This window comes from Malania oleifera, chromosome 10 (assembly GCF_029873635.1).
Source record: "Malania oleifera isolate guangnan ecotype guangnan chromosome 10, ASM2987363v1, whole genome shotgun sequence".
NCBI classification, from domain to species: Eukaryota; Viridiplantae; Streptophyta; class Magnoliopsida; order Santalales; family Ximeniaceae; genus Malania; species Malania oleifera.
In genome coordinates, this window is record NC_080426.1 from 14,741,729 (window position 1) to 14,754,648 (window position 12,920).

A 12,920-nucleotide genomic window follows, 5' to 3' on the forward strand; every position below is an offset into this window, starting at 1 on the left:
GTCGGGTCCCGCTTTCAGGCCACACAACCCAGTCATGTTGGGGTAATACATGATAACAGCCAGCTAACCTACCAGGAATGTTTTTGTATTAGGATTATTATATGAGATGAAATATGTTTATGAAAATGCAGTATGTTCTGCCATGTTTTGATGATATATATGTTTTCCCAGATTTGACAAAACAGTTACTGAATATGTTCTGTATGGCATATGTATAACACGAAATACTCATGTTATCACACACTGGTATTAGTTTATTTCCTTTACTGAGAGGTGTCTTACCTCAAAATTTTATAAACTTCTTAGGAGCCCCTGATGGGAGAGTAGGTAAAGTCCTACTGATCTAGTACGGTACATCTGCCCTTCCAGAAGGATAAGTATTTTAATAGGATCGGTTGTATTTTGTGGAAATAGCCCTAAGATATCTTTTTGGGTTGAGTGTTGTGTATATATATATAGTGATTGTAGTAACTCTGGTATTGTGATATATGATATACTAAGATGTTTATGATTATATGTTTCCTGCTGATTAGACTTCCGTTATGTATTCTAATGTATCCCTGGTACCCACGGGTTCAGGTGGATTATGATCTGATAAGTTGAGAGTTGTGACATTGATTTTATTATTTATTATACAAAAAAATGTGGAAATTAGGCAGGCCGTCACATACCTCCTCTCACCCGCCTATGTAATAATTTTGTCATCTCTTGAGTAAGTGTTATATTTTCAAAAATATTCCTCCCTTTCACAAAAGCACCTTGTTCTAAAAATATTAAATCACCCATCACCAACGAAAGCTTACCAATAAGGATTTTGGAGAAAAAATTATAGATTACGTTACAAAGACTTATCGGCTGAAATTTATCAAAAGACTGAGGATCCTTTACTTTAGGAATAAGCACTATGTAAGAGGAACAAAAATACCGAGGCAATATATTACCTCTGAATAATTCTCTTACCGCATCCATTACATTATTTTTAATAATCTTCCAACAGGTAATGTAGAAAGAAGACCCAAACTTATTCGGTCTCGGGCTACCATTAACAAAAATAGAAAAAATAACTTTAAAAACTTCCTCCTCATAAAGATAAAATGCAAAGATATTCCAACTAGAAAGTAGCAGACAATGCTGCCTTTCACCAGTTCAAGTATAATCTAAAATTTTTAGGTTTTGTTTATTTACACCATTTTTTATTATTTTAAATTTAATATTTTTTCTACTTCAATCCAGTGATGGCCATGCAGGATGTTACTTGAGGTTGATAATGAAATTAAACATATTAGACTCTTTACTTAAAAAAAAAAAATCTCTAGCAGCAGTAATTTCTTTTTAAAAGCCTAGGTCATTTTAGGAGTTGTATTTTTTATTAAAATATTTTAGTTAATACCTCTCATTACAAATATCCCCAAATAAAACGACGTTGTTTTATTTTGGGACTATAGTGGCTTCGCACGTGAAACTATCACAACGACGTAGTTTTGTGATCTGCTTAAAACCGCTGCATCACAGTGCGGATCTTTTCGTGAATGAAAGCAAACAATCAAACGACGCCGTTTTTTTGTTCTCTCGAAATATTGGTAGCTGTTTTTGCAGTCGCGACAGCTTCTTCCTCCACCGAGCAGGAGGTGGACCAGAACGGACATCTGCCAGCCCTCCTTCCTTTAAACTGCACTTCTGTTCGCACCTCCGAGGTCAAACTTTACGAGCCACGAGGTTCTCCCCCAATAATTCCTTCTTTCAGATTGACCTACTTTTTTCTTTCTGTTCATTTCGGTTTTCAAGAATGTCCAATAATCAATCTTCTCTTATATTCCGGTTATAGATGTATGTACGGTTCGTGGTTTGGAGGGACGACTCTGTGTTGATTTTTTATTTGTTTTATACCCATTTCAATTCAACTTCTCTGCCTTTTTGATGGTTATCACGGGATCGGAAAAAGTTCTGATCTGATAAGTAACTAATGTTGTATTTCAATGGATGGATTTCAAGGTTTGAACTTGGATTTGTGTATATATGGACAAAACCTAATACAATTTTGTATTACATTTTGTTCACACAAATTCAAATCCAAACTTTGAAATACCAAGCTTTCAAATACGGCAAAAATGTTGCAAAGAATGCAATAATATTTGTATAGTTCATTGGTGAGATAAATTTTTTGGGTTATTTTCTTCCATTTGGAGGAAAGCCCAAGTGGGCTTTATTAAAAGTCCAAAGCTCAGCTCTTTTAGTGTAAAAAACTTAAAGGAAGTTATAAAAAGAGAGGGGAAAAGAGAGGAGCCGTCACTTCTCAAAAGAAAGAGAGAAAGACATGATTTTTCTCATGCTGCCCAGATTTCATTAAGACTCCGATCCCGCTTTGTTTGTGGTCCGATCGAGCTGAAATTTGGAGGAAAGGTTCACGACTCAAGGAGCTACAATCTGAACGGTGGAGATCGGATTTGGAGCTTGGGAGTTGGGGTTTTTGTCCGTGAACAGTAACCGTGAATTTGGTATATTCTCTCTAATTCTCTTTATATTTGCTAAGATTGTTGATATCTTGATGAGAGATATTTGTATCCTCTAATTACGATTAGAGAAAACTTTATGTACCCATTATTTGATTGATAGTGGAGATTTTAATTAGACTAGGTCCCGTGGTTTTTCTTCCTCACATTGGGGAAGTTTTCCACGTAAAAAATTGCTTGTGTTCTTGAGGCTTCGTGTAATTGATTATTTTTCTTATTATTTCTAGCACGTATAAAAGTAGAGATACACTATATTTGCTTGCATATAGGGAGAAAAACTATTCCACTGTGGTTGTTTATTGATATCTCTCCCAACAAAGTGGTATCAGAGCCCGGTTAACAGATTGTCAGGTTGACAGTTTGAGTTATGGAAGCAAATACTAGTAGAATGATTAATCTCAATGGTTTAAATTATCACATATGGAAAGAAAAAATGGAGGATCTTCTTTATGTGAAAGATTATTACCTACTAGTGTTTAGTGCTGAAAAATCAGAAAAAAAGTCTGATGTGGAATGGACTTTGTTACATCGACAGGTGTGTGGGTATATCAGGCAATGGGTAGATGATAATGTTTTGAACCATATTAGTGGAGAAACAAATGCATGTTCTCTATGGAATAAGCTTGAACAGTTATATGCTAGAAAGACTGGAAATAATAAGTTGTTTCTAATTAAACAAATGATGGCTTTGAGGTGCCAAGACGGAACTCCTTTATCTGATCACCTGAATACATTCCAAGGAATTATTAATCAGCTGGCTGGAATGGGTATTAAGTTTGATAATGAGATACAAGGGTTATGGTCGCTTGGTTCATTACCGGACTCGTGGGAGACGCTCAGAACTTCATTGTCTAACTCTGCTCCAGAGGTGTAATCACAATGGATATGGCCAAGAGTTGTTTGCTAAATGAAGAGATGAGAAGAAAAACACAGGGATCCTTTTCATAGTCAGAGATCTTGGTTACAAAAAAGAGGGGGAGAAGTAAGAGTAGAAGTCCGAAGAACGGAGATAATAGTAGAAGTAAGTCCAACAAGTTTGCAAATGTTGAGTGTCATCATTGCGGGAAAAAGGGACATATCAAGAAATATTGCAGGCAATTGAAGAAAGAAAACAAGAATGAGAAAGGGAAGGGAACGAAGAATGGAGATGACAAAGATGGTGATGATAGAGTTGCTACCACCACTCCTGCAGAATTCCTCATTGTTTATGATGATGAGATGATAAATGTTGCATATTGTGAGACCAGTTGGGTGATTGACAGTGGTGCCTCCATTCATGCTACATCTCGGAAGGATTTCTTTACATCCTCTTGATCTGGTGACTTTGGAACAGTAAAGATGGGAAATGATGACTTGGTTAAAGTCATTGGAATTGGGGATGTGTATCTGACGACAAATAATGACACGAGTTTAGTTCTTAGAGATGTGAAGCATATTCCTGACATTCGTTTGAATTTGATTTCTGCAGGTAAACTTGATGACGAAGAGTACTGCAGCACTTTCAGTGATGGCAGTGGAAGCTCACCAGGGGTGCTATGGTTGTGGCTCGAGGCATGAAGCACTCTGCATTGTACATTTTGCAAGCAAAGATCTCCAACGACATTATTAATGCGATGGAGGATAATGGTATAGCAGAGTTGTGGCACAAGAGACAGGCTCACATGAGTGAGAAAGGATTAGCTCTACTGGGGAAGAAAAGTCTACTATGTGGACTGAAAAGTACACTTCTGAGAAGGTGTACCCATTGTTTGTCAGGGAAGCAGAGCAGAGTTTCCTTCAAGAATTCCCCTCATTTGAGAAAGTCAGAGATACTGGATTTAGTACATTCAGATGTGTGGCCCTATGAAGACGAGAACACTTGGTGGCTTCAAATGCTTTGTGACCTTCATAGATGATCATTCAAGGAAGTTGTGGGTATATATCTTGAAGTCAAAAGACCAAGTGTTGGCTGAGTTTAAGAAATTTCAAACCCTAGTTGAGGGACAGACTGGGAAGAAACTGAGGTGCATCCGGACTGACAACGGTGGAGAGTATTCTGGTCTATTTGATGAGTATTGCAGACAGTAGGGTATTCGGCATCAAAAGACTCCTCTGAAAACTCCTCAATTGAATGGCATAGCAGAAAGGACGAACAGAACACTGCTTGAGAGAGTGAGATGTTTGCTTTCACAAGCCCGGTTGCCAAAATCCTTTTGGGGGGAGACATTGAGCACTGTTGTTCATGTGTTGAATCTTATACCCTGTGTTCCTCTGCAGTTTGATGTGGCAGACCGAGTTTGGACAGGTAAGGATATTTCCTATAATCATTTGCGTGTTTTTGGGTGCAAAGTATTTGTGCATATTCCAAAAGATGAAAGGTCCAAACTTGATAAGAAAACACGACAGTGTATATTCCTTGGCTACGGTCAAGATGAGTTTGGATACAAGCTTTATGATCCAGTTGAGAAGAAAATTGTGAGAAGCAGAGATGTCGTGTTTGTAGAAGATCATACGATTTAGGATATTGAGAAGGTAGAGAAATCTATGTCTCAACAGGGTGACAGTTTGATTGATGTGGATCTAGTTCCTTTGAAGAATTTTTCATCTCAGGTTGAGAATGATGTTCAGGATGACCACCAGGGTAGAGGTGATATGGATGTTCCCTTACGGGTTCAGGGAGATGTTGAGACTAATGAGCAGTTGACAGTGCCAGAGATTCCACTAGAGATTCCATCCAGGAGGTCAGCTAGAGACTGACATCCTTCCACTCGGTATTCAGCAGAACAATATGTGTTATTGACTGATGGGGGAGAGCCCCAGTGTTTTTCAGAAGCCATGGAAGATAAACACAAGACAGAGTGGGTTGAGGCCATGTAAGATGAGATGCAGTCATTGTATGATAACCACACCTTTGAGTTAGTGAAGCTGCCTAAAGGAAAAATGGCTTTGGAGAACAAGTGGATTTACATGAAGAAGCCAAATGAGTTCTCTTCACGACCACTGTACAAAGCTAGAGTGGTTGTAAAAGGGTTCGGTCAGAGAGAATGTATTGATTTTGATGAGATCTTCTCTCCAATTGTAAATATGTCATCGATCCGTACAGTACTCGATTTAGCAGCTAGTCTTGACTTGGAAATTGAGCAGATGGATGTGAAAACTGCCTTCCTTCATGGTGATTTGGAGGAAGAGATTTATATGAAGCAGCTAGGGGGTTTCAAATGAAAGGGAAAGAGAATTATGTGTGCAAGCTGAAGAAAAGCCTATATGGTTTGAAACAAGCACCGAGACAGTAGTATAAGAAGTTTGAGTTTGTTATGGGGGAGCAAGGTTACAAGAAGACAACTTCAGATCATTGTGTATTTGTTCAAAAATTCTCTGATGATGATTTTATTTTCTTACTACTTTATGTGGATGATATGCTAATTGTTGGCAAGAATGCTTCAAGGATTGACCAGTTGAAGAAGCAATTGATTAAGTCATTTGCTATGAAGGATTTGGGGTCAGCAAAGAAAATTCTTTGCATAAGAATCAGTCATGACAGGAGTGCCAAGAAATTATATTTGTCACAGGAGGAGTACATTGAGAAAGTGTTTCAGAGGTTCAATATGGACCAAGCTAAAGTGGTTAGCTCTCCTTTTGCTACCCACTTCAAACTAAGTACAAAGGAATGTCCTTCTACAGATAAGGAAAAGGAAGACATGGAAAGAGTTACTTACGCCTTAGCAGTAGGAAGTTTGATGTATGCAATGATTTGCACAAGACTAGATATAGCCTATGCAGTTGGTGTAGTTAGCCGATTCTTGTCCAATCTAGGAAGAGAGCACTGGAATGCAGTGAAGTGGATCATGAGGTATCTTCGAGGCACTTCCAGTTTGAGACTTGGTTTGGGAAATGGACAACCATTGTTAGTTGGCTACATAGATGCAGATATGACTGGGGATGTGGACACTCGTAAGTCTACTTCGGGCTATTTGATAACTTTTGCAGGTGGAGCTATAGCTTGGCAATCGAGATTTCAGAAGTGCATTGCTCTTTCTACGACAGAGGCAAAGTTCATTGCAGCAACGAAAGCGACTAAAGAGTTGTTATGGGCAAAGAAGTTTTTGAGAGAACTTGGTTTTGAGTAACAGAGGTATGTGTTGTTTTGTGATAGCCAGAGTGCTATTCATCTTGTTAAGAATTCTAGTTTTCATGCAAGATCGAAGCACATTGATGTACGATACCATTGGATCAGAGATGCGTTGAATGATAAGTTATTGGAACTTGAGAAGGTTCACACTGATGATAATGGATCTGATATGTTGACAAAGACACTACCAAGGGAGAAGTTTGAAGTTTGTTGTTCGATCGCTGGGATGGCGATTCCCTCCACATAGTCGGAAGGGGGAGATTTGTTGGGTTATTTCCTTCCATGTGGAGGAAAGTCCAAGTGGGCTTTATTAAAAGCCCAAAGCCCAGCTCTTTTAGTGTGAAAAACCTAAAGGAAGTTATAAAAAGAGAGGGGAGAAGAGAGGAGCTATCACTTCTCAAAAGAAAGAGAGAAAAACGTGATTTTTCTCATGCTGCCTAGATTTCATCAAGACTTCGATCCCGCTTCTTCTGTGGTCCAATCGAGCTGAAATTTGGAGGAGAGGTTCACGACTCAAGGAGCTACAATCTGAATGGTGGAGATCAGATTTGGAGCTCGGGAGTTGGGGTTTTTGCCCGTGAACAGTAACCGCGAATTTGGTATATTCTCTCCAATTCTCTTTGTATTTGTCAAAATTGTTGATATCTTAATGAGAGATATTTGTATTCTCTAATTACGATTAGAGAAGACTTTATGTACCCATTATTTGATTGATAGTAGAGATTTTAACTAGACTAGGTCCTATGGTTTTTCTTCCTCACACTGGGGAAGTTTTCCACGTAAAAAATTGCTTGTGTTCTTGAGGTTTGGTGTGATTGATTATTTTTCTTATTATTTCCAGCACGTATAAAAGTAGAGATACACTATATTTGCTTGTGGTTGTTTATTGATATCTCTCCCAACAAAATTATCTTGGGAGCCATTATCTATGTTAAGTAATGTAGTTGGGTTGTTTTCAATGTCTTAACATTGGAAGTTAAAGCTGTGTTCCTTTTGTTGTCTTTTGTTGAGATCACAAACCGCAGCTGGAACAGAAAAAGAGAATCATTTCCTGAGGTTAACTTCTAATTTTGCTATGATAGGGTGTTTCTTGTACTGCCACCAAATGCAGCCATCTCTTTCATCCTGACAATCAAGTATGCATCATTTAGGGTGGTGTGTTGAGAGTAAAATTTAGGGTTTATGGTCACATCACGACAAGCTCCTCTAGAAGTTCATAGATTGTATACCACTAGTTTGAAATCAAAGTTATTGACGAGTTGATTTGTAAATTCAATGGTAAAATATATTTCCTTTGATAATTTGCACAAGTGCTGTAATGTTGAGTTGAGCCTATTATTTTTCTCTACGTTCTTTTCCATATTTGTGTGCGCCTCACATTTTGTTAGCGCTGTATGATGAATTTTTAATAAATTGGGCTATCAATTATCAACAGGTGCTTGCATATTGTACAAAATGCGGCGGAGGGTTCATAATTCTTCATCGAAAACCATGCCATCGATAAATCGTGAAGTGGGTGATTCAATTGTGGTTGATGAGGAAAAAACCAACGCTCATGTTGAAAAGCCAACAAGGTCACCATTTTTGTTTCTGGCTTTGTTTGTCATGATCATAAATGGCTCTTGGGCTGTTCATCATTACCAGTTCGAGAGTATGCCTATGCCTCTTAGTGCTGATCAAGCAGGAAAAAGGGGTTTCTCAGAAGAAGAGGCTATGAAGCATGTCAAGGCATTGACTGAATTAGGTCCTCATCCTGTTGGTTCTGATGCTCTTGATCTAGCACTCCAGGTTCAATCAATTGAATAGATATTTTTTAAAGAATTTTTAACATTTCTAATATTTTATTTATTTATTTATTTTTACACGTACACTTTTCTTGGGCATTGTTGTTCTTCCGATCAGCGCATGAATTGGTTTGAAAAAAAAGGCTTGTCTATGTTTTTATTTTCATTTATTTTATTTTATTTTATTTTTCATTTTGGTTAAAGCATCATTATTAAGCAAGAAAACTGTAGAACACCATTTAAATTTGGATGTCATTCTTTTTGCTACTGGTTTGAACAAAATGTTGTGGCATATTTTTTTTTTCATGAATCTGATGTATGCTTTCATATTCTGTATGCATTTATCATGCACTTTTTTAAAAAGGTTAGATCAGAGTGATTCTGTTCTAACTGAATTATAACTGTACATGTCCACTGGGTAGTTTTTAAATCTTTGGCATGCCACTCTGGGTGAGCATTTTTGAATTCTGGAATTTTTTTAGTGTGAAATATTTTGTACCATGCATATGCACATGCAGGCACACATTATGTGGTTTTAAATTCTCATATATATATGTGCATCGTTCATTCTTTCCTTCCACTGATGGTGTTCTAATATCGTAATTGCCTTTTGGTTGTCTTGTGTAGTCAGTCATCTTAGAAATTCTTTCCTAACACGCTTCCCACCACAGTATGTTTTGGCAGCATCAGAAAAAATTAAGAAAATGGCTCACTGGGAGGTTGATGTTCAAGTGGATTTTTTCCATGTAAAGACTGGTGCAAATCGTCTGGTCAGTGGCCTGTTTATGGGGAAAACACTTGTTTATTCGGATCTAAAACATATCATACTTAGAATCTTGCCAAAATATGCATCTGAAGCAGAAGCAAATGCTGTTCTCGTTTCCTCTCACATTGACACCGTTTTCTCAGCGTATGCGTTATTTATCTTTGCATTTCTATACACACTTACACAGTTGCAAATTGTTTATTTGTTTTTATATTTTTATATAGGATCCTGCCCATGGTTACTATGCAAAATCATCTTCTTTGCTCGTAGATCTTTGGGACCATGAGAAGTAAAATTCATTCCATAGATGTTCACATATTTCTGTGATCGAACAATATTCCATGGCCAGCTAGCCTAGTCCATGGCGATGCTTCCACTGTCTTGCATCAGAGTCCTGTTAATTAATGAAAATTCATTTTCTGATACCTTTTCCTAATGCCAAGAATTTCTTTCAAAACTTACCAAGTAGTAAATCATATCCTTTTTTTTTTTAATTTATTTTTTATTTTTTTATATTCATAAGTTGCTATTTTACATATGTGAATGTCAATTTGAACTCTTTTGAGTCTAAAAGAGAGCTTTATCTAATAACTTTTCCCTTTGTCGGATGACATTTTGTTGCTTAAATCAATTCCTAGTGATCTCTTGGACTGCAATATCTTAAATCTCATTTCTTAAGGTGACCCCTATTGTAGTGTCTTTTAGCTTTTCAAGCACCACTGATGAGGAAGAGAATTATCCTAATTTACTAGATTCTCTTCTCTCACACAATCTAATAATAAGGGCAATATAACACAGCATATTCTTGTTAATGAACATACATGCTTAATTATTGAAAACTGCAATTTCAGGGATGGAGCTGGTGACTGCAGTTCATGTGCAGCTGTTATGCTGGAGCTTGCTCGAGGAATTTCTCACTGGGCTCATGGATTTAAGAATGGTGTTATATTTTTGTTTAATACTGGAGAGGAGGATGGTCTGAATGGTGCTCATAGTTTTATAACTCAGGTTTGGAGCACTTAATATGCCTGCATTGTTATGAGATAATAATTTCAAAGTTGAGATTGTTTTCTATGTCTGCTCATGTATCAACTTAGTGTATGCTGTATTCATAGTTGCCCAATGCAAAATAGATGTCTTTATACTTCATACATGCATGCATGCTTTCTTTCTCTCCTTCCTGTGTGTGCCAATACATACCCTGACACATTTCCTCCTCTAGTGATTAGTGATTATGAAAGAATTTGTTACCATCTAGTGTTCTGAGGCACACATGAAGTCATAAACTGATGCTAGTCATCTCCCTTTTGCAAGTGCTGGAGTAAAATAGTTTTTTTAATATGTATCTTCAGGTAAGTTCTCTGTAAAAAGGAAAAAATAATTGATATGAAAATCTTATAAAAAAAATGGATAGAAGCAGAATTTTAATGGGAATTTTTTAACCTATTAGGTAAAACCTTGTATTGTCCACTTTAATGTATACTTTTCATTGTGTCAAATCTCAATTTGATAGACTTAACTGTAGATTAAAAATAAAGAAATTATTGATTTCTTTGTTTTGTAAAATCATTTTGTATTTGTAAGAGGATAAAAATTTCTATTTCCAGTGTATCAGCTTATCAATAAAAAATATTGCAATCAATTGCATTGGAAAACAGAAAAGTATTAAAATAGCCCCACTTGTAAATTCTATGAGTTTACTCAAAAGACTGCATCACCTAGCCATCTTGGGAGGATATGAACAAAGCCTTAGTGAGTAAACTCTGCCATCTAGACTGAAAAAGGTAAACTCTGCCATATAGACTGAAGAATGCTTCAAACCAGCTCTTCTCAAGGATCCAATCATAATTTGAGCATTCATTTTTTTTTTTTGACATTCTTAGGAACTGTACGTCAGTTTAAATGGATGAAGTATGAATAATTAAAAAGCATTCAGGTTATGGGTTGGTCTCAAAACTATTATTTTCATCTCTCTCTCTCTCTCTCATTTTAATTTGTTGTGGGATTTACATCTTGCACACTCATTGCATGTGCTCCTTGTTAATAGAACAAAAATTAAATGTAATACTGAATTTTATCAAATGGTTCTTTATAACTATAAGACATAAGTAACAACATAGTTAATTTGAGAATTGAGACCCTCCAACCATCGTAGAAAGCATAGGAGGACTGTAATTTTGGTTGCATGATGTCCTTTAATATTTTTTAAATTGAATAACAGGGTTGAACTTAAACCATAAATTAATCACTTTTCTTATTTATTTGAATTCAGCTCTCTCTTTTTGATTGAGATGAGGCTTTGAAATTCTATAACACCAATACAGTGGTGATCTCAACTGTTGGGAGTAAATAAAAATCTAAATAGTCATGGACCACTTGTCAAAACATTCTTTTATTATTTGGAAACTAGTTGGTAACACGCACAAAAATGTGTATTTTATTTATCATTTAAAAAATTAAAAGAATTTTGAACCGTTGATTGTTGATATGAACATAACTAGTAAATTTTTCACGTGCATGTCACATGATTTCAAGCTAGTAATTTTAAATATGTTTAAATTATTGAGTGAAATGTTAAGTTAGTCCTTGTACTATTAATTAAAATCTATTTTAATCCTTATACTTTTATTTTTTACAATTAAGGACTTGTACTTTTTAATTTTATTCAATTAAAGTTGCAATCTAAATCTTGTGAACTAGAGAGTAAAAATTAATAGAAGGCCCCGCCCTTAGATTAGTTAGTCCATTTGAGGCTTGAATATTATTGATTATGAAAAAAAGTATATATTATTTCTGAATTATTTTATAATAATTATGCTCCAGAAGCCATAATCAATTCACAAATAAAAATTACTTGAGATTTTTAGTTAGAGCTGGGCTCATAACAAATAATAGCAATACAACATGTAATGTCAATTCAACATTTTATACATGTAAGGACAATTCACCAATATTTTCAATTTAATAGGATGGCCAAAACAATTGCATGAAATTAGTGAGTACAAGTTCTTAATTGTACTAATTAAAAGAATAGGGACTAAAATAGACTTTACATAATAGTATAGGGACTAACTTATGATTTCACTCTAAATTATTTAATTTCTAAATTATTCAATTTATTAAATACATTATCAATTAATATGAGTTAAAAGTCCTACTTAGACAATATAATATAGTCTTAACATTTTAAAAACAATTTGATAATATATTGTAAATTAAGTACTAATACTCAAGACTATTGTTGACTTTGGTGTAATCCCAAGAGGGGGGGTGAATTGGATATTTAAAAATTCTTTCCTAGGTCAAACAGTCTAACAACAGTATTACGCAACTTAGGGTCTGTCTATGCAATTTTAAATCCAATCATTCACAATAAAACATACACATGCAGTAAATAAATTGCGGAAAAGTAAATTGCGCACACGATATGTTATCGAGGTTCAACCAAAGTGCATACGTCCCCGCCTTGGCTCACCAGGACAAGGATTCCACTATAAGCTTACTTCACGGGTGGAGTGGTACCGATTACAACCAGGTCAATTAACGAGGCTGACCCCAACCTACAAACACACCTTACTAGGATGGTGCACCTAACTTTCCTAACTGAGTTTAAGCCAATCTGAGACTATTCAACAGGGCTAGTCTCCCTCTTGAGGCCCACGCCTGGAATACAACAAATGTAATTTTTGCGTGCACGGAAATGTGCTTCACAACAAGTAGAAATGTACAACAATTCAACACAGTATAATCAA

General features: G+C 36.0%; 1 protein-coding gene across 5 annotated transcripts in view; it reads left to right on the forward strand.

Moving 5' to 3' along the window:
* The window catches only part of LOC131165654 (uncharacterized), a 47,358-nt gene that overhangs the window by 1,882 nt on the left and 32,556 nt on the right, over positions 1–12,920 (forward strand). The window contains exons 1-5 of one of the 5 annotated variants that reach the window (XM_058123620.1): positions 1,543–1,716; positions 2,338–2,495; positions 8,054–8,406; positions 9,074–9,312; positions 10,020–10,176. In XM_058123620.1, coding sequence (XP_057979603.1) covers positions 8,074–8,406; positions 9,074–9,312; positions 10,020–10,176 — 729 coding nt within the window. In that variant the 5' untranslated portion in view covers positions 1,543–1,716; positions 2,338–2,495; positions 8,054–8,073. Of the gene's footprint in view, positions 1–1,531; positions 1,828–2,337; positions 2,496–8,053; positions 8,407–9,073; positions 9,313–10,019; positions 10,177–12,920 lie in introns of those variants that run through there. The other 4 variants (XM_058123619.1, XM_058123621.1, XM_058123622.1 and 1 more) reach the window with 4 other exon arrangements.